The sequence below is a fragment of the Hyla sarda genome, chromosome 5 (assembly GCF_029499605.1).
Source record: "Hyla sarda isolate aHylSar1 chromosome 5, aHylSar1.hap1, whole genome shotgun sequence".
NCBI lineage: Eukaryota > Metazoa > Chordata > Amphibia > Anura > Hylidae > Hyla > Hyla sarda.
Window position 1 is genome coordinate 236,726,766 of NC_079193.1, and position 19,809 is coordinate 236,746,574.

Consider the following 19,809-nt stretch of genomic DNA (forward strand, 5'->3'; position numbering starts at 1 on the left):
GCAATTTTTAGTTGCAACCTTCAGTTCTTTTAAGGTACTGCTAAGATTGACCACCTTATGTAACTGTATTGTGATCATTACAGAATCCAATAAAGGCAGCCACAGAGATACTTCTTAAATACTATAGGAAGTCTGTCTCCTCATTGTACTGGTAATTCCCATTATTGCAGACATAACCCAACCACTGACCAATGCCACTTTGTATGGTATAGATAATAGTCTAAATTTTCACACTGAGATATTTATAAATAGATGTTTACAACTTGATGATTTATTGTAAGTCCATAAACTGATTAGCTTCAGAGTTGTAAAACTCCCCTGACTCATAATGGCTGTTTCCGCTGTGTGCAGATTCACTTGTATATCTAGCGTGACACTGCTCTCCCCCACTCGTAACAGCTGAGAGGGAGAAAGGAGACAGACTGAAAATGTATCACATCAGAATACACTGAGAATCTGCAGTGCGAGTTAGGGGATAATTCTGATGTCACTTACTGTATTAAATAGGACTCCGAGCATGAGCAGTGATGAACTTCTGTCCATTTTGTCTCTTAAAAGCCAGAGGCATCATGTGAAATGTAGTAAAAGGGAAATGTATAAAAATAATAATAATAAATATTTTCTTAAAGCAAAACAAATAACTCGGAAACAAACCATTATCCTTTTAGATATCTTACTTCTTTTTTAAACTTTATTTTATTTCATATAGGAAGAACTATTTTGTAGCCAGTAAAAATATAAATTTATTTACAGAATTACACATACAAATATATTAAGCGTAATATGTTTAAATTTTACATTAAAGCTTTAAAAACAAAAACAAGTTTTGCAAATGACCATGAAATATTAGATTAATATTCTCTTATATAATAGCGCAGCTAAAGCTCAGTTCACATTTGCATTCAGAGCCTCCACTGCCGATCCCGTTACCTTTGACAGGAAGCCTAGCACAGCATGCAGCACTATTTGTCCCGCCAAATCCACAGACATCATGATGGAACCAGATCCATTGTGAATTGAATGCAATTTTTCTGATCCAATGATTGAACAGAAAAACGGAATTCACAAGGCAGGTGCCAAACTTAGTCCGGTTCTATAAATTGTTGGAAAAAATTGTTGGAAATATATATTTTTTTACACTAGAATCTAGTGTAGCTAAGCATAATTCTTTATTAAGTACTATGGAACCCAATCCTTTGACAAATTTTAAATAGTACAAAATTCAACAACAAAAAAAGAACAATGTAATCAATAAATTGTCTACAACTTTTTATCATCTCCAAGTGTATACTAAGTCCTAATCCAGTTAAAATGCTGTTACCTGTTTAGGTTTAGGCCCTCGTTTCCCCCCCCCCCCATAAAATATTAAAGGGGTACTCCGGCCCTAAGACATCTTATCCCCTACCCATACGGCCGTCACGCCCCCTCCCATAGACTTGCATTGTGGGGGCGGGGCATGATGTCACACGGGGGCGGAGTCGTGACGTTACGATACTCCGGCCCTGTAGTCATGACCCGGCAGACTCCAAGGCTGCAGCTCCCATAGGTGGGTGCTGCATGCGAGATAGCGGGGGTCCCTTATGTCTTAGGGCCAGAGTACCCCTTTAAATTACTTAGAGGATGGCCTAATCCAAACTAGCGCACTGCTCCCTTTCTTCTAGTCTGTGTAGTTGTCTGCTTGCTCTTTGCTGTTGTTCTTTCAGTTCAGTATAAGAACGAGAAAATGTGTGAAATATGGAGGTGACTGGAAACGCCATAAGTAATATTCCACTTAGAATGCTGCTCAATGCCACTACCTGTCCTGGAATGCTTCGTGGAACCATATCCCCATAGCCCACAGTTGTCATGGAGATTACTGCCCACCAGTAACTCCCGGGGATACTGGTAAACTCTTGTTTGGCACCAAGTTCATTCTCGGCCAAATAAACAAGAGGAGAAAACAAGGCCATCGCAACGCACAAAAAAAGTAAGAGGAGTCCAAATTCTCTTGTGCATCTTTTTACTGTGAGGCCAAGTGTTTGCAACCCAAGAGAATGTCTGGCTAGCCTCATAACATATAAGATGCGCAAAGCCCGGAGTACACGAAGAACCAGGCCCACCTTTTCCAGGTACTTGTTTCCCGTTCCTCCACTTTTTTCAGTTGAAAGTGAATCCACTATTAGAGTAATGTAGTAAGGCAAGATGGCCATCATGTCAATTATGTTGAGTGGCGTTCTTAAGAATACACACTTGCTCTCAGCCTGGATAAAGCGTAGGATGAATTCCAAGGAAAACCAAGCAACGCAAACTGTCTCTAGTACAAAAATATTGTAGCACTTCTGTGAACATTCTCCCTGAAAAATAAAAACATGCACAAAAAACTGTTAGTATTTGTAAACCCGAAATGCCTCATAAAATACATTCTTTATATTAATACTTTATAGTATAATATCTGAAATCATTACTATTCTACGAGTAGAACGCCAATTGTTATGTAAACATATTTCCATGTCTAAAACCTAAAAGCAAGGCAATAGTAGGTTTACTTATTCCATATTTTTTAAACTTTCCCATGATTCATCGTTATACAGGATTTATTTTTTTGTTATAGCTCCACTCTGTACAGTATGTTAGAACATTTAATTTCCTTTTTGGCCAACACTTTGTCTAAGTAGTAAAACAAAGTAATGGACAATTAAATTATACCTCAGACAAGTAAGAACACGAGTGTTCTCATCAATCCTGTACAGTGAACGGTTTGCAGCATTTCTCTTCCAAGCTTAGCTGTATGTTTCTCATACTGTAGTCCCTTGAATGTCTGGTCACAGAGCACCTAAAGGAGAGTGCCTGAATTTACAGGAAATTTGTCCTCACTTTCATACTGCCTGAACATTGAGTCTCCAGTAGTCCCCCCTTCCCAACCAACAATTATTCAAAGAGCTCTCCCAAAACTGAAACAGGGAGAGATCCATTAAATCAAGGCTGGTGGGGAAGAGCCGCTGGGAATCACTCCAATGACTCGTAGCTCAGGCAGCATGAAAGTGATGACATGTTCCCTTTAATTATTCTTTTTCCACCTCTGTCTTTCAACTTGTGTTAAGGTTACACATTGTAGGACAATCATGTAGCCTTTAGCTTAGTTGTAGTAAAAAATACTCCTATAGGAGGCCACCCGTAAAACATTAAAGGAGATATATATATATAATGGAAGAAAACGTATCCCCTATAGGGGATAAGTTTTCGATTGTGGGTAGTCCGACTGCGGCCGACATGCCCTTTTCAGCCAGAGATAGCCGAACGACTCTCCCATAGAGATACATGGAGGAGGCCTGTCGGACCCCTACAATCTAAAACTTATCCCCTATCCTGTGGATAGAGGATATGTTTTCTATCATGATACTTCTCCTTTAAATGTTACTGCTTCTGCTTGCACAGAGATGCATCTTTCTTTCTGGCTAAAGCACTTTATTTATCTTGTAAGATACTTTATAACGAATAATAGAAGAAAAGCTAAGAGAAACGTTCAACAGTACTGTGAGTCAAGCTTTTCTGGGTATTTTTCTTTTTACTACAACTAAGCTAAAGGTTTATTTGTGTAACTCTGAGTTGTTTGTAGAGCCCAATAGAGCTCTGAAGTATACGGTGCATATATTGCATTGTTATTTCAAGTTGGGGACTGGTGATACTATTTGTTATTTGAACTTTCAACTCTTATTGGACTCCCATCACTGCGAGACTCTCAATTCCCATCCTTGCCTGGCACTGCAAAGGTCAGGGCTGTGTATTATGATAAAAAGAATCTCCACCATTTTTGTAGTTTCATGACCTACAGATTCTATGCTATTGATGCATAAATGTTTAAAAGGGATAACATGCTGACAGGGCTTAAAGGGGTACTTCGGTGGGAAACATTTTTTTTTTTTTAAATCAACTGGTGCCAAAAAGTTAAACAGATTTGTAAATTACTTTTACAAATACTTATCAGCTGCTGTATGCTCCAGAGGAAGTTCTTTTCTTTTTAAATGTCTTTTCTGTCTGACCACAGTGCTCTCTGCTGACACCTCTGTCTATGTCAGGAACTGTTCAGAGCAAGATAGGTTTTCTATGGGCATTTTCTCCTGCCCTGGACAGTTCCTGACATGGACAAAGGTGTCGGCAGAGAGCACTGTGGTCAGACAGGAAAGAACCATACAACTTCCTGTGGGGCATACAGCGGCTGATAAGTACTGGAAGGATTAAGATTTTTATATAGAAATAATTTACAAATCTGTTTAAATTTACTGGAGCCAGTTGATTAGAAAAAAATTGGTTTCCACCGGAGTACCCCTTTAATGTTGCATTAGTGAATTATTGGGCAGCTAGGCACGTACTCTGCATAGAAGTCAATGCAGAGAAATGCACGTATCTCTCAGCTGGCCTGGGAGTGGAGCACAATGCTGCTCGCTTTCCCAGCTAATAACTCACAATCGCAGCGGGTCTCAGGAGTGAGACCCAAAGTGATTAACAAGGTTTTTAATGACAGTATCGCTATATTGACAAGTATTATTACATCTGTTGGTTGTAAACACCCATAGTGTGCCCCTTTGAAAATGACATAAGATTTATCATCACATACCCTCAGTGTCCCTACTTCACATCAGCATCCTACTTACATATTATTTCCAGTTTGTAAAGTTATAGAACTTGACCAGGATCACAGATTTCCTGAAGGCACACTGCAAGTTGGTTTCATGTAATAGTTTCCTAGCTGTTATATAATTGTCCAACTAGCAGAATGATAAAAGAAAACTCGGCACTACCTTTTCTCCATAATAAGTCCAAATAAAAATGGTGGCTCTGCATTTTTTCCCACTGTCCTCAAAATGTCAGCTTGGTTCTTTATACACTTTGAGTATTTTAAAGTATTATATCCTGATCCAAAAATGTCACACGTCAGGTTCAAATGTGACCTAACAGATCTGTGTTTAGTGAATCTTGAGGCTGATGAAAATCACTGAGGTGGAGAAGGTTACACAAACTCACTTCTAGATGCTGTGTATAATATAGAAGTCTTGTTGGTGCAGAATATCAATATTGCTTTTCTACACTGCACATCGCTGATAAATATATCGTGAATGATCTGTCATCTTGCCACTGACTTGATGAGAGGGATACAGGCAGTGATGATGTGGGTAGTGTCTATATATTTTCAGCTCATGGTTCTTGTAATGAACACTATACCACTATCTGTAGGAATATGCACCCATACATCACAGTGTATGGCAGAACACCCTGTATAAAATACAGATACATTATTATCATGATTATTATTGTAAATAAGAGGCCATAGATACTTTGAAATAGGAGATTCTAGATTATCCATTCCATTTCAGTAAATCATACTATGTATGAATGCAGTTTCTGATCATCTCTGACTAATCTCTAGTCCCCCTTTAGGTAACCAGGTCATCTCATTAGTTTCCCCTTTAGAGCCAGGTTGCCACATTAGTTTTCCCCTTTAGGTTGCCAGGTTCCCTCAGTAGTTTCCCCCTTTTGGTAGCCAGGTCTCCCCAGTAGTTTCCCTTTTTATGTAGCCAGGTCCCTTCCGTAATTTCCCCATTTACGTAGCCAGGTCCCCTCAGTAGTTACCCCTTTAAGTAGCCAGGTTGCCTCATTAGTTTCCCCCTTTAAGTAGCTATGTCCCCCCCAGTAGTGTCGCCCTTTACGTTGTCAGGTCCTCTCAGTAGTTTCCCCCTTTAGATAGCTAGGTCCCCCGTAGTTCCCCCGTTTACATAATCAGGTCACCTCAGTAGTTTCCTCCTTTAGGTAGCCAGGTCACCTCATTAGTTTCCCCCTTTCGGTAGCCAGGTCCCCCAAACAGTTTTTCCCTTTAGGTTGCCAGGTCCCCTAGTAGTTTCCCCCTTTACGTAGCCAGGTCCCCCCTGTAGTTTCCTCCTTTAGGTTGCCAGGTCCCCCCAGTAGTTTCTTCCTTTAGGTTGCCAGGTCCCCCCAGTAGTTTCTTCCTTTAGGTAACCAGGTCCCCTCAGCTGTTTCCCCCTTTAGGTAGCCAGGTCCCCTCAGTAGTTTCCTCCTTTAGGTAGCCAGGTCCCCTTATCACTTTCCTCCTTTAGAAAGCCCGTAGCCACTACACCTTTTCATCAGCTGAAGGCCTCTAGACTTCCTGCTTCCTGTAAGACCATGCACCTGTACAAAAGCAGAGAGCACAGTATGCAAATCCAATAGTGGGGAGGAAAAATTAGCTACCCTTCCCTGTCACAACCGGAATAAAAGGAATGAAAACTGCACGGTTATACAGAGCTGTCTGTGGTGCTCAAGAGTGTCCTGGGCACTTGGCAAGTGAAGCCCTAGGTAAAAGATTTGAGACACTGATGCTTTGATCCTGGGCACATGCCCGAATCTTATTGGCTAGCAATGCCACTTCTGTGTTCTCTTGGCTTCCTTCTGCTTCCTGTGATGTGGTGACCATGCAGGAATTGTCTGCTAAGCTGATCACTAACTAAGCTGGTTCACTGCTGAGGCCTATGATTCCGCAAAGACAAAGGATACACTTCATGGACAATGGACAGGAATTCACTGGTGCTGATCAAAACCACCACGTAAGTTGAAGTATTGGACCATCATGCACTGCGTTTCACTGCGCAATGGCAGCTTCATCAGGCATACTGGCCCGTGATTGCTAGAATGGGCAGTACCTGTATGCTCACTACGACACAGGAAGAAGCATCGGGAGGGGGAGCCAGTAAGACTGCAGGGTACGTGAGTATGCTTCTTTTTTTTTGTCCACAAGGGGTCCTTTAAAAATATTTTTATACACAGAAAACCTTTAAATGGTCACTGTCCGATACAAAAACTTTTGATATGTTGTAAGGCATGCAATACCAATAGGTTTTGTAATTGCTTTCATTAGAGAATTTTCAGTATTTCACACTGAAAAAGCCAGTCAAACAACTGCCCCCCCTGCCTGCTTGGTCACATACTAGTCCTGCTGTGTCCATGCGTCATCACCTATGTCAGGGACACACTTCCTTGATTGACAGCTGTGAGCGCAGGGCTCACAGCTGGAGGAAAAATCCTCCCACTGTCGGCTACTGTCAGTGAGGACAAGCTGGGAGTTGTAGTTTTGCTAATGCTAGGGGAGATGTGAGCAGACAGCATACTGAGGGAGGGGGCGGAGACCTGCACAGTGAGGCCACGCCCCCTCCCTTTGAGAGGAATTCAGACTAGAGAGCTAAATTAAAAGTATAATAAAAAAAAAAATAAAGGTGCCAGACATGAAAAATTAGATGTACATGGTCAGGATTAGGTAGAAAGTGATATATTAAAAAGAAAATGTTTTTGTTGGATCTGACAGGTACGCTTCAAGTCATAAGAAAATAAACATGAACTTACAAATGATGCCACACAAGGACCTGCCAGTAGTGCAGCCTCAGGTAACTTCAGGTACAGGTAGAACCCTTCTTCTAGTTCTCTTCTCTAGTTTTAATGCCAAGCTTCTGGCACATCAGCCAATACATTTCACTGAATAATTGATTCTTGGTTTAAAGGGGTATTCCAGCTTTTCTTTTTTAATTATATGTTACTGGGTCCAGGATAAAATGGAAAAAAATATATATATGTGCCTACATCCGGTCCTCCACAGCTTCCATTCGGCTCAGTCTGGTCCCCTGATCTCCTGTTTTCTTCATGTTTACAAAATTACTTTTCCACTTTTCTTTTTTAATTTCTTTTCTGTCTGACCACAGTGCTCTCTGCTGACACCTCTGTCCATTTCAGGAACTGTCCAGAGCAGGAGCAAATGCTCATAGAAAACCTATCCTGTTCTGGACAGTTCCTGACATGGACAGAGGTGTCAGCAGAGAGCACTGTGGTCAGACAGAAAATAAATTCAAAATGAAAAGAACTTCCTGTGGAGCGTACAGCAGCTATTTTTAAATAGAAATAAGTAACAAATCTGTTTAACTTTCTTGCACCAGTTCATTTAAAAAAAAAAAAAAATAGTTTTCCACCGGAGTACCCCTTTAACAACCTAAACAAGCTATATCTCACATGTTGCATATGGCACTGGATTTTAGTACATAGTGAATGTTTGTAAGTAAGTAAACAAAATTCAATTAGAAAACTACTTGTTCAGCTTCACACTTCTCCGAGACCACAAATCTTACTTCGGTACAGTAGTGTTACATAAAGCTGTCTTACATAACTGCTACCATTATACTGTAACCATGAAATTGCAATTGATCTACACAGTAGGTCTCACAATTCCTACAGTAGTATATCGGTTACCCTTCCTGCAGTGCTGACATTTTCCATGGAAAAAAGTTATAAAGAATTAGATAATCCAAGGGCAAAAAAGAAACCTTCTAATGGACAAGTTTCCTTTATAATAAACACTCTACTATATGACATCTATTCAAAATTTGGAGCATACTACCAATGGAAACAATACATATATTTAGTAGCACATGTTGAGCAGAGAAAGAAGGGAAGAGATCATCAGCTTACCCATACTAGAGACATGATCAATATGTTATGCCGTGCAGGACATGACTGGCCCCGGAACACATCACCAATAATTATAACAGTACAGTGGTTCCTCAACATACGATGTTAATCCGTTCCAAATGGACCATCGTTTTTTGAAACCATCATATGTTGAGGGATCCGTGCAATGTAAAGTATAGGACAGTGGTCTACAACCTGTGGTCCTCCAGATGTTGCAAAACTACAACACCAAGCATGCCCGGACAGCCAACAGTCCGCAGGTTGAAGACCACTGGTATAGGAAGTTATACTCACGTGTCCCCATCGCTCGTCACCGCTGCCCTGGATGTCACCCTCCATCGCTGTCGCCGCATCCCCGGGATGTCCCCGACGCTCCAGTAAGGCCTCTGCTTCCCCAGCATCCTCGCTCTCCGTCGCTGCCATCACGTCGCTACGCACGCCACTCCTATTGGATGACAGGACGGCGTGCGCAGCGGCGTGATGATGATGATGGAGAGCGCCGACAATGCAGGGGATCCCGAAGAGGACGCGCCGGAGCCCCAAGGACAAGTAAGTGATCATCAGCGGACCACACGGGGCACCGTAAACGGCTATCCGGAGGCAGCTGAAGCAGTCTGCGCTGCCGGATAACCGTTTATGCGATGGCCCCGACATACAAAAGCATCGTATGTTGATGCTGCCTTCAACATGCGATGGCCTCTGAGAGTCCATCGTATGTTGAAATGATCGTATGTCGGGGACATTGTAGGTCAGGGGGGTCACTGTACTGGTAACAAGGGAGAATTCAGAAGGGTTATCTGTGTACAATAATGCAGCTTTGTACTATATAACCTTCCGAATACCTATAAAAACTATATAATCTGTGTACACTCCATGAGCAGAGTTGATCAGGGCCAACTGTTGACAGGTAGATTGACTTCTGACTTCTGAGAGCCCCAGAGAAAACAAGAAACAGTCTTCATGAGGGATTGTGGTGCATGATGTCAGTGTCTGAGAAGACCAGAAAGAACTAGATAACTGGCTGAGAAAGAGTATGGTCCAGTGCCAAGATCTACAAGCCCAAAGCAGAGTGACAGGCAATGCAGGAAAACACTGTACGAGTATCCAAAAGAGAAGACAGCATTATTAACATGGGAGAGGACTACAAAAAAGAAACATAAGCTTTGGGGCATCATTCTGCTTTGCAGGAGATGTTACTACTGGCTCAGTGACATCAATTGTCTTTATAAAACCATTACACTTGACTTCTTTTGCCTTGATGCTAAGTACCTTTTTAACATCAACTGTCTTAGCAAGAGACTCTTTGTGACTTCAAAACTTTTCCAGGGACTTCACCCTTGGCCTTGTAAAATTAAGTACAGTACCCTCTTAAATAAAATCTGTCAGCTGTATCCCCTTAAAGGGGTACTCCGCTGCCCTGTGTCGGAAGCTCCGCTCCCCAGCGTCCGGAAGTTTATTGTTCGCCCCCTCAGCGAAAGTCTATGTGAAGGGGGCGCGATGGCCTTCCCATAGACTTTCGTTGAGGGGTCGGGCGTGACGTCACAAGGGGCAGCCCTGAACACGGAAGCCCGCACACAGCATCCGGAACAATAAACTTCCGGACGCTGGGGAGCGGAGCTTCCGACACAGGGCAGCGGAGTACCCCTTTAAGGACTCAGCACATTTTCACCTTAATTAAGGACACAGCCAATTTTATTTTTGCGTTTTTGTTTTTTCCCCCTCGCCTTCTAAAATTCATAACTCTTTTATATTTCCATTCCCAGACCCATATGAGGGCTTGTTTTTTGCTTGACCAGTTGTACTTTGTAAAGACATCACTAATTTTACCCTAAAATGTATGGTAAACCCCAAAAATCATTTTTTGTGTAAGGAAATGTAAATGAATATCATAATTATGCAAATTTGGGGGGTTTTGCGCTGTACACTTTACAGTAAAAATTACAGGTTTTCTTTATTCTCTGGGTCAATACGATTAAAATAATACCCATGGTTACATACTTTTCTATTATTGTACTGCTTTAAATCGCAAACTTTGTTTACAAAATCAATAGGTTTAAAGTTGTGCGATTTTGACCACCTGTAACTTTCAAATTTTTCCATATTCAGGGACATAAGAGGGCAAATTTTTTTGCACCATGATCTGTAGTTTGTTTTGGTACCGCGTTTGCGTGTATATGACTTTTTGTTCGCTTTTTATTAGATTTTTTTTGCATTTTTTTGCAGTTTGACAAAAAAGCTGACTTTTTTTTTTTAACGTTTACGCCATTCCCTGTAGAGGATCATTAAAATTATATTTTTTATATAGTTCGGACATTTACGCACACAAAAATACCAAATATGTTTATTATTTATAGTTTTTAACGCTTTTTTGTATTAATATGGGGAAAAGGGGTGATTTTAAATTTTATTGGGGAAGAGGGGCTTTTTCACATTTTTTAAAACTTTTTGTTACATTTATTTTACACTTTTTTAGTTCCCATAGGGGACTATTTATAGCAATCATTAGATTGCTAATACTGTTCAGTGCTATGCATAGGGCATAGCACTGATCAGTATTATCGGCGATCTTCTGCTCTGGTCTGCTGGAAGGCTGATCAATGCAGAAGACCCCGGGAGATGGACGGAGGCAGGTGAGGGGACCTCCGTCCGCCATCTTGGCTGATCTGATCCCTGCGCACTGCCGCAGATGCCGTGATCTGTAATGATCACGACACCTGAGGGGTTAATGGCAGACATCAGCGCGATCACTGATGTCTGCCATTACCGGCAGGTCCGTGGCTGCTGACAGCCGCCAGGACCCGCCGGGAATGAAGCGAGCGCAGTTCCTGAGCTCGTGTCACAGCCGCGCCGTAAATGTAAGGCGCTGTGCGCTTAATGACGCTATGCAGCGCCGTGCATTTACGGCACATGTACTTAAGGGGTTGAACTCAGAGCTACAGACACAGGCAGATATAGCTCTTAGCTGTAAATCAATCATGCAAAGAGGTGTGGAGGAGGAGGCATGGATGCTGCAGCTCAACTGTTTGCGCCATAATTTGCTCCAGTATTGAGGGGAAAAAGGGGCATGGCCATTGGATAAAGGGGTGTGGTCACAAAAAAATTTATATTTCCATATATTTATATTATAAGGTTTCCACAAAAAATGTGGTGGATTTCAGCTGAGGAAAACCAGACAGATCAGAGCATGTGTAAAAAACAAAAAAAATAATGAATAGAATTTGTGCCAGAATTGAAAAAATCCTGACTAACTGTTTTTTTATTAAGAAAACCTGAAAAAGAGGCATGGCCATGGGGAAAATGTGGTGGATTTTAGCTGAGGAAAACCGTACAGATCAGAGCATATGTAAAAAAAAGCAAAGTGTAGGGAAAGTGGAAAATATGTAAAAAAAAAGAAAATGACAGCAGCACACTTGGTCAACAAAATGGAGGCACCTCCGCGTGGTGGATGGGGGGGACACGTTTTGATCAAAAGGTGCGCTAAGAGCCTCCATTTTGTTGACCAAGTGTGCTGCTGCCATTTTTTTTTTTCTTATGTTTTGTACTTGCCACAGCAGCCTGCACCTGTGTATTGGGTTTAGGTGCTGGCTACATTTTAGTTTTTTTTGTTTTTACTGTGCAATTTGGGGGGAGTGGCTCCCTCTGTAGCCGTGCATCCCCTCCCCTATTTCACAGGAGGTGGTTTTGGGTTGTTAGTGGATCCAGCATGTCACCCAGCCTGAGGTGAGTGAATGTTAGGGTCCCATCCGATATGAGGCCACCTCCGCGTGGTGGATGGGGGGAAACGTTTTGATCAAAAGGTGCGCTAATAGCCTCCAGTTTGTTGACCAAGTGTGCTGCTGCCATCTTCTTTTTTTATTTTTTATTTATTTATTTTTTTACATGTTTTGTACTTACCACAGCAGCGTGCACCCGTGTATTGAGTTTAGGTGCTGGCTACATTTTTGTTTTTGAAAGTGGAAAATGTAGGGAAACCTTAGTAAATACAGTGGGAAAAAAAACTGTAGGGAATTGAAACCCACAAAGAAAACTCCACTCCACTCCACTCTTAGTACATAAGGGTCACTTTGTCTACAAATCTTTAGCTTGTAAGAAAAAAGGAATCATTTGTTTTATTTTCCTATCGGCTATCCACCAATGTCTTAGTTCTGAGCATGAGAACTGACATATTCCCTTTAAGAGACATCATTTGTGGTTTTGTGCTTGTTTTGTGATATTGGATCACTTTACAGTAGACGCTTCTTGTGACCTTAAATTTTTTTTACGTCTTTGTGACATAATAATCTAGGAATATATTTTGTGACCAAAAATTGTATGGCAAAAGTTGATTCTCAACAGCATCACTTTCTGCATATGAGAATATAAATAGAAATAAAGCAGCATTTTCTGGATGAAAACATAATGTGTGTAGTGGCATTTTACGCTTTTCCCAGCTCTGGCCACAGTTCTTTTCCTAGTTGCAGACCATTAATATTTAGTTTGATGTAGAACTGCCTCCTGAATACAGTGCTTGATATCAAATTCCCATTCCTATAAAATCTTTATGTACGAGAAGGCAAACTGAAGATGATTCTAAAACAGACTTGTTCTCCTTTACTATATAAGAGAATATGCCGGAGAGAAGAATTAACACTTTAGTAAATCTTGGATTATAATGGCTAAAATTAGCTGCAGTTCTATCCAAACATGAAAGATAAGAATGGAATACTAGATTTATTTATTTTTTGATAGGGAACATCAGAAGTGTTTGGCTTAACAGCGCCATCTTACGAAAAAAAAACACATCATCTTTGGTGCCCTGCAGGCCATTGCTTATGGTGTTTTGCATCCAGGTTATTGTGGTACGTAAGAAGGGACTTGTTGAGGCTTTAATTGGGTCAGTATAGCTCAGTAGGAAGAACTGCTTCGCGGCACAAAAATAAGTGAGCGCTGCACGTAATTATAATAGGCTCTCTTCAGCCACTGAGCGCTTCCTATAGCACAATCTAAAGAGTGTTTCCTCGCAGCTTGGTAACATGGCCAAGGAGAATTTCTCTTAATTATGGTAATGGAAATCAATCTCTAGAATGACTCATGTTTCGGTGAGATGTATTCACATGGGTTCTACATAGCATCCCATAATTTCTTATAATTAGTTTTCAATTGTTGCTTACAGTTAGAGTTTAACCTGATTGTTTAAGATAAAATGACAGATAAAGATGGTGGCATAAAGCCATCTCTTAGCATAAGGCAGCCAGAGTATTTACATCTCCCAGTACAATAAACCTTTATTAATCCATAACTGTCATAATTCTGACCTTGCTGTATACTCATTACCGTGTGCAATGCAATATTCACAACGAGCACTTAGGGGAGTAGATAATATAATGCTACTACAGTGTCTCTGAAGATACAAAAGCAAATCTCTGGAGCATAATAACAAGGCCAACTAATCATGACTGACTGTAGATCACTGGAAGAATGTAATATCATCTAATTTAGAGGCACAACAAAAGTTACTGTACACACCAGAGACTACGGGCAGGATATACACATCCTCCTATTACTTTCCCTGCTAGCAAATGTTGTATTATGGGCTCTAAAGATAATGGATCGGCTGATTATTTAGTATACTGTGCTTATATTCTGCATTACTGAAAGGCAAATCTGCTCACACTGGATCTCGCAATTCGCTAGGAATAACTCCAAGAAGAAACTACGTGTCTGAGAATAGGAGGTTTGAATCCTAATAACACTTTTGATGATCTGGGAGTGCTGATAAAAAGTGGGGGCAAGGTTATCTCCTTTGTATTGCTACCATGTATTTCTAGGTTTAGTGTTTCTTTAGTAGTGGTGTGTATGAATGCATTTTATCATCCCTTATACTAAGTGTAGGTGATGTACAAGACGCAGGCTCTCACCTCAGCAAACCGGATCACGTCTTGCCCAGTGAATGACTTCTGTTTTGTACCAGTGTACCTCCAAAGGTAGAAACCAAAGCATGCTGGGGAGAAGCATCGGTATGTATATATTAACGGATATGTATATATTAGGGATCGACCGATTATCGGTATGGCCGATATTATCGGCCGATAATCCCGATTTTGGGCATTATCGGTATCAGCAATTATCTTGCCGATAAGCCGATAATGCCCCGCCCCCCCGCACCGCCCCCACCGCACCGCGACTGCCACCCCCTCGACCCGCCGCACCGCACCTCCGACCCACCGCACCGCGTCGCACCCCCCACCGTGATGCTAGGCGGTATGCCGGTATGGATTTTTTCCCATACCGCTATACCGGTCGGGCCCCTCCCCCACCCTCAGAGTGAATAAAAAAATTAAACTTACCCGTAATGGGGGTGGTCCAGGCCCTCCTTCCTTCATATAGTGTCCGGAGGCGTTCCAGGTGGAGGGTGGTCCGGTCGAGGCTGTCCTTCTTCTACCACGGTCTTCTTCTCCACTCCGGGCAGGCTCCGGCCTAGTACGCTGCATAGACGCCGCTACGCCGTGACGTCAGGTGCGTCGCTGCGCACGGGCGTCACTGCGCAGCGACGTCTATGCAGCGTACTAGGCCGGAGCCTGCCCGGAGTGGAGAAGAGGCCCGCCGGAGAAGAAGGACAGCCCGGACCAGACCACCCTCCACCCGGAACGCCCCCGGACACTACAGGAACGATGGATGGATGGCCCGGAGCACCCTGACAGGTAGGGGGAGAGAAGCGTGTGGTGGCGGCGGCCTATGGCCCCGCAAAAGCCACTGCAGATCATTGATTTAAAGCGCCCGCTTTAAATCAATGATCTGCAGCGGTGTCGCAGGGGGTTAAATAGCCGATAACTTATACCGGAATATCGGTATAAGTTATCGGCTATCGGCCCTAACCTGCACCGATTATCGGTATCGGCCCTAAAAAACCGATATCGGTCGATCCCTAGTATATATTAACTTTTATTACTAGTTATAGCTGGGTGAAGTGCACAGCAATGCGCTACATAACCCCGCTGGTCACCCAATCCCGCCAATGTGCTCCACAGACTATAATGGAGCACATCAGTCAGATCAGACAGCCAGCCAAAGAGTGAAGAGTACTGCCATGCACTTCATCCGGCTATAACTAGCGATCTGAGGGGGTCTCAGCACTGAGGCCACGATCCATTTTAACTTTTGTAATCCATTTGCAATGCATAGGCAAATGTATTCATAGACCCCAATCTCCCTGTGGAGGCCAAAAAGGTATCATTTTGTCTCTACTTGTGTGGTTTATATTGGTTTAGATTTTTTTCTGTTGGAAAGAATAATGCAGACCTCTGCATTACTCTATGGAGCAAAAGCCTGTAAAAAAAAATATGCTGGCTGTATCCATTTTTTTTTTTTTTTTTTTTTTTTTTTTTTTTACAAGAGAATGTATTTTAGACAGACACTCCAAAGTGCTATATGGTAGAGGTATCCATTGGGGAGTTCCCTGACATAAATCCTTCCTCATTTTCCCATCCTTTTGTTTTTGTCTCAAAAAAACTAATTAAAAACTGCCACAAAAACTAACATTATTTTGTGGCAAAAACAACCCTGCGGGACCTTTGCACAATGAGCTAATTTGTGAGAAAAACTACTTGCTAAATTTTTTTGTGGCTCTGCGCCTTACATAATGGAGCAGAATTGGGACTTATTTTCCACAATTTGCTGCAGTTTTGAAGTTCTACAGTATCACGGAATACTGTGGCCCAGTGCATGCCACCATGGGCATAAAGGTGCGCAATCAGAAATGTTTGCATGCATATAGTACAACACACACACACGCATATATATATATATATATATATATATATATATATATATATATATAGTACAGCTGCATAGCATGTACAAAGCATATACAGTCAACATATTGCAACTGTCTCTTAAAATGAAACATTCTTTTACACTATAGGGTGTAGCATAATGTCTCCTCCCAGTTGCTAGGCTCCCCACAATTGTACACTTACCCCTTTCCTAAGTGTTGATGGTGTCAAAATCCCTTTAAAGGGGTATTCCAGCTTTTTTATTCAAATTTTCAAATAGAAAAAGTTACAGATACTATAAAAATACAAACAAAGGAACAATGGGTAAGTGTGTCCCATAGGACCAACGGGGTATTCCAGCTTTATACATTTTATACCCTATTCAAAGGATAGGGGATAAGATGTATGATCCCAGGGGTCCTGCCGCTGGGGACCCTCGATCTCGGTGCAGCCCCCGGCATTCTGTGCCGGGCGCTGCCTCCGAGACAGGGACGTGACGTCACGGCCACGCCCCCTAGTGCCATCACGCCACGCCCCTCCATTCATGTCTATGGGAGGGTCGTCATGCCCCCTCCCATAGACATGAATGGAGAGGCGGGACCCCTGCGATCATACATCTTATCCCCTATCCTTTGGATAGGGGATAAGATGTATAAAGCCGGAATACCCCTTTAAAGGGGTAGTCCAGTGGTGAAAAACTTATCCCCTATCCTATGGATAGGGGATAAATTTGAGATCGCGGGGGGTCCGACCGCTGGGGCCCCCTGCGATCTCTCTGTACGGGGGCCAGGCTCTCCGGCCAGATAGCGGGTGTCGATCTCCGCACGAAGCGGTAGCCGACACGCCCCCTCAATAGTTCTCTACGGCAGAGCCGGAGATTGCCAAAGGCAGCGCTTCGGCTCTGCCATAGAGTTGTATTGAGGGGCGTGTCGGCCGCCGCTTAGTGCGGAGGTCGACACTCCCCCTTCTCGCGGGCTGTCGGGGCCCCGTACAGGAGATCGTAGGGGGCCCCAGCGGTCGGACCCCCCGCAATCTCAAACTTATCCCCTATCCTTAGGATAGGGGATAAGTTTTTCACCACTGGACTAAACCTATGACACATTACTAAGAACACATGGGCTGTCTACATTTGCTGGTACCAGAGCTACTTATCTGAATTACTTTTTGCTCAAACACATACATAAACACCACAATAACAAGACTTCTGTATCTTCACCTGACTAGCTTCTTCTCAGTATAGTCAAGCTGTTTACGAAACAACATTCAGCGCAGTCTGTAGCTCACACATCTAATTGACACATTAGATTAGCCATGCAAGCAATTTCTAACTTGACTCATTAATAATTATTGATGCCTTGTGATGAAACTAGACCGCCATCACTAGTGATTTATGACTTCTATAATCTATTTGTTTCCATCATACTTCAGCTTTCATTTATAAAGTGTCTCCAGATTATCTCCGCACTGGTTCCTATGCACCTAGCAACATTCAGTTTTCCAACCATGAAAAAGATAAAAAATTTTGACTCTGTAATAAGGCGGATGTGTGATTATTCATATCGCTACTAGAAAACTGCAAATAATGCATTACCATAATGTCTCTCCATGCACTGGGCAGCAGTCAAGTCACAAGACAAATGGCAGCATGTTGAATCTATTAACATAATGAATGAACCAATCTTGCATTTGTGGCAGTGAGCTGTCCACATCTACATTCTTTTAATCTTAAAGTGATGTATATATTTATGTTTCTTTTATCATTCGTCTCCCTTTATAGTTAAGATCTGATTATGGCCAGGGGTTCATTAATATATGGTTTTTCTACAGTATATTATTATTCCCTTCTATGTATCCGAGGATATAATGATTGCAGTATTTCTCTCAGTTAGTGCTGCATCATGTAGAGATCCCTTCACAGGCATCTGAAAATAATTGCAGGTTTGTCTAGGTCTTATTGCAGATTAGTATTGTTGTCTGCAGGTAACTTGTCTTTGGGTTCTGTACTGTGCAAATTTTAGTGTCACTGAGATTTTGTGATAAACATATAAAATGACAACATATCTTACTAATTTAATGATGAACATAATGTTAAAGGGGTACACATATTTGTAACTTCTGGCATCGTTGGATTTAAAAAATTTTTTTTTCCACCGGAGTAACCCTTTAAAGGGGTACTCCGCCCCTAGACATCTTGTCCCCTATGCAAAGGATGCATGGATGTGACGTCATGAGCGGGGCGTGGCCGTGATGTCACAAGCCTCCGGTGCTGCACCCGAAGCTCTAAACGAACGACGGGTGCAGCAGGGAGATCGCAGGGGGTCCCCAGCAGCAGGACCCCCGCGATCAGACATCTTGTCCCCTATCCTTTGGAAAGGGGATAAGATGTCTAGGGGCAGAGTACCCCTTTAAGGTTCTTGTAATTTGAGAGTAGGCTGAAAATTATTTTGTGTTGGCCAAACTGGGGTGCAGAATCTGGGGATCCCTGATTTTTACTATTTAACACGCCCAAGAAGGTATGGACTTTGATGCATGCCAATTTGCCAGTTCTCGTCCCCAAAATAGTCAACAGTTTGTAGCCAGAATCAGCATTGCTAAAAAGCCAGGAACAAGACCAGACATGGAGTGTGGTAAAGGATCGTGGTCACAGGCAAGGAATGTAGAGTGTATAATAGTATTGTGGCAATTGGACAGCAATATACAGCCTGAAATAAGCATACTTATTAGAATGGCATTCAGTTACCATGATGACTGAATGTCCATGCCAGTCATGTGTTGGGGCACAATTTTTTTGGGTGAACGAAGTTGGGTTTATGTCATGCCCCTTTTCAGCTAAGTCACATCCTTTTTCTGGCAAACCACACCCTTGTGGAGCAAGGTACCAAAGTTTCTAAAAAGTGTCTAAAACAGATGAAAAATATAATGCAAGTCATGCCCATTAGATTGTGGTGGTGCCCAATTGTATTTTACCTTAAAGGACATCTGCAGCAAAAGACAACTTATCCCCTATCCACAGGATAGGGTATAAGTGTTTTGATCACAGGGTTTCCCCCCGCGATCTCCTGCACGGGGCGATCTCCTGCACAGGGCCACTCTGCCGTGGCTCTCCCGTGTAGGAGGCGTGCTGACCACAGGATGACACAGCGGCCGACACGCCACCTCCATGTATCTCTATGGGAGAGGCGGGGAGGCAACGTTCGTGCCTCCCCACCTCTCCTATAGAACTGTATGGGGAGGGGATGTGGAGAGGGGCGTACCGTCAACCTCAGAGAGGTCAACACTACGCGCATTAGCCAAACACATAGAGCAGCAATGCGGGGGCCCGTGCAGGAGATCGTGGGGGGGTCCCAGCTGTTGGACACCCCGCAATCAGACACTTATCCCTCATCCTGTAGATAGGGGATAAGTTGCCTTTTGCTGCAGATGTCCTTTAAGAATGAAAATCTGAGAGTTTTCATCATTGGAACATATGTAGATTGTCTAATGGTTACTCCTGGGGGTACCACAGAGGTCAGTATTGGGCTTTTTTTTTTATAAATTAATTAACTATTTTGCTGCCAGGATTTTTTTAAAATATATT

The 19,809-nt window shown here is 42.5% G+C and overlaps 1 protein-coding gene across 2 annotated transcripts in view; it reads right to left on the minus strand.

The window, feature by feature from the left end:
• Nucleotides 1-666: 666 nt before the first annotated feature.
• Nucleotides 667-19,809, minus strand: part of KCNG2 (potassium voltage-gated channel modifier subfamily G member 2) — a 164,538-nt gene continuing 145,395 nt past the window's right edge. For both annotated transcript variants that reach the window (XM_056521370.1, XM_056521372.1), the window contains one exon: nt 667-2,333. In XM_056521370.1, the coding sequence (XP_056377345.1) occupies nt 1,626-2,333 (708 nt within the window). In that variant the 3' untranslated portion in view covers nt 667-1,625. The remainder of the gene's footprint in view (nt 2,334-19,809) is intronic.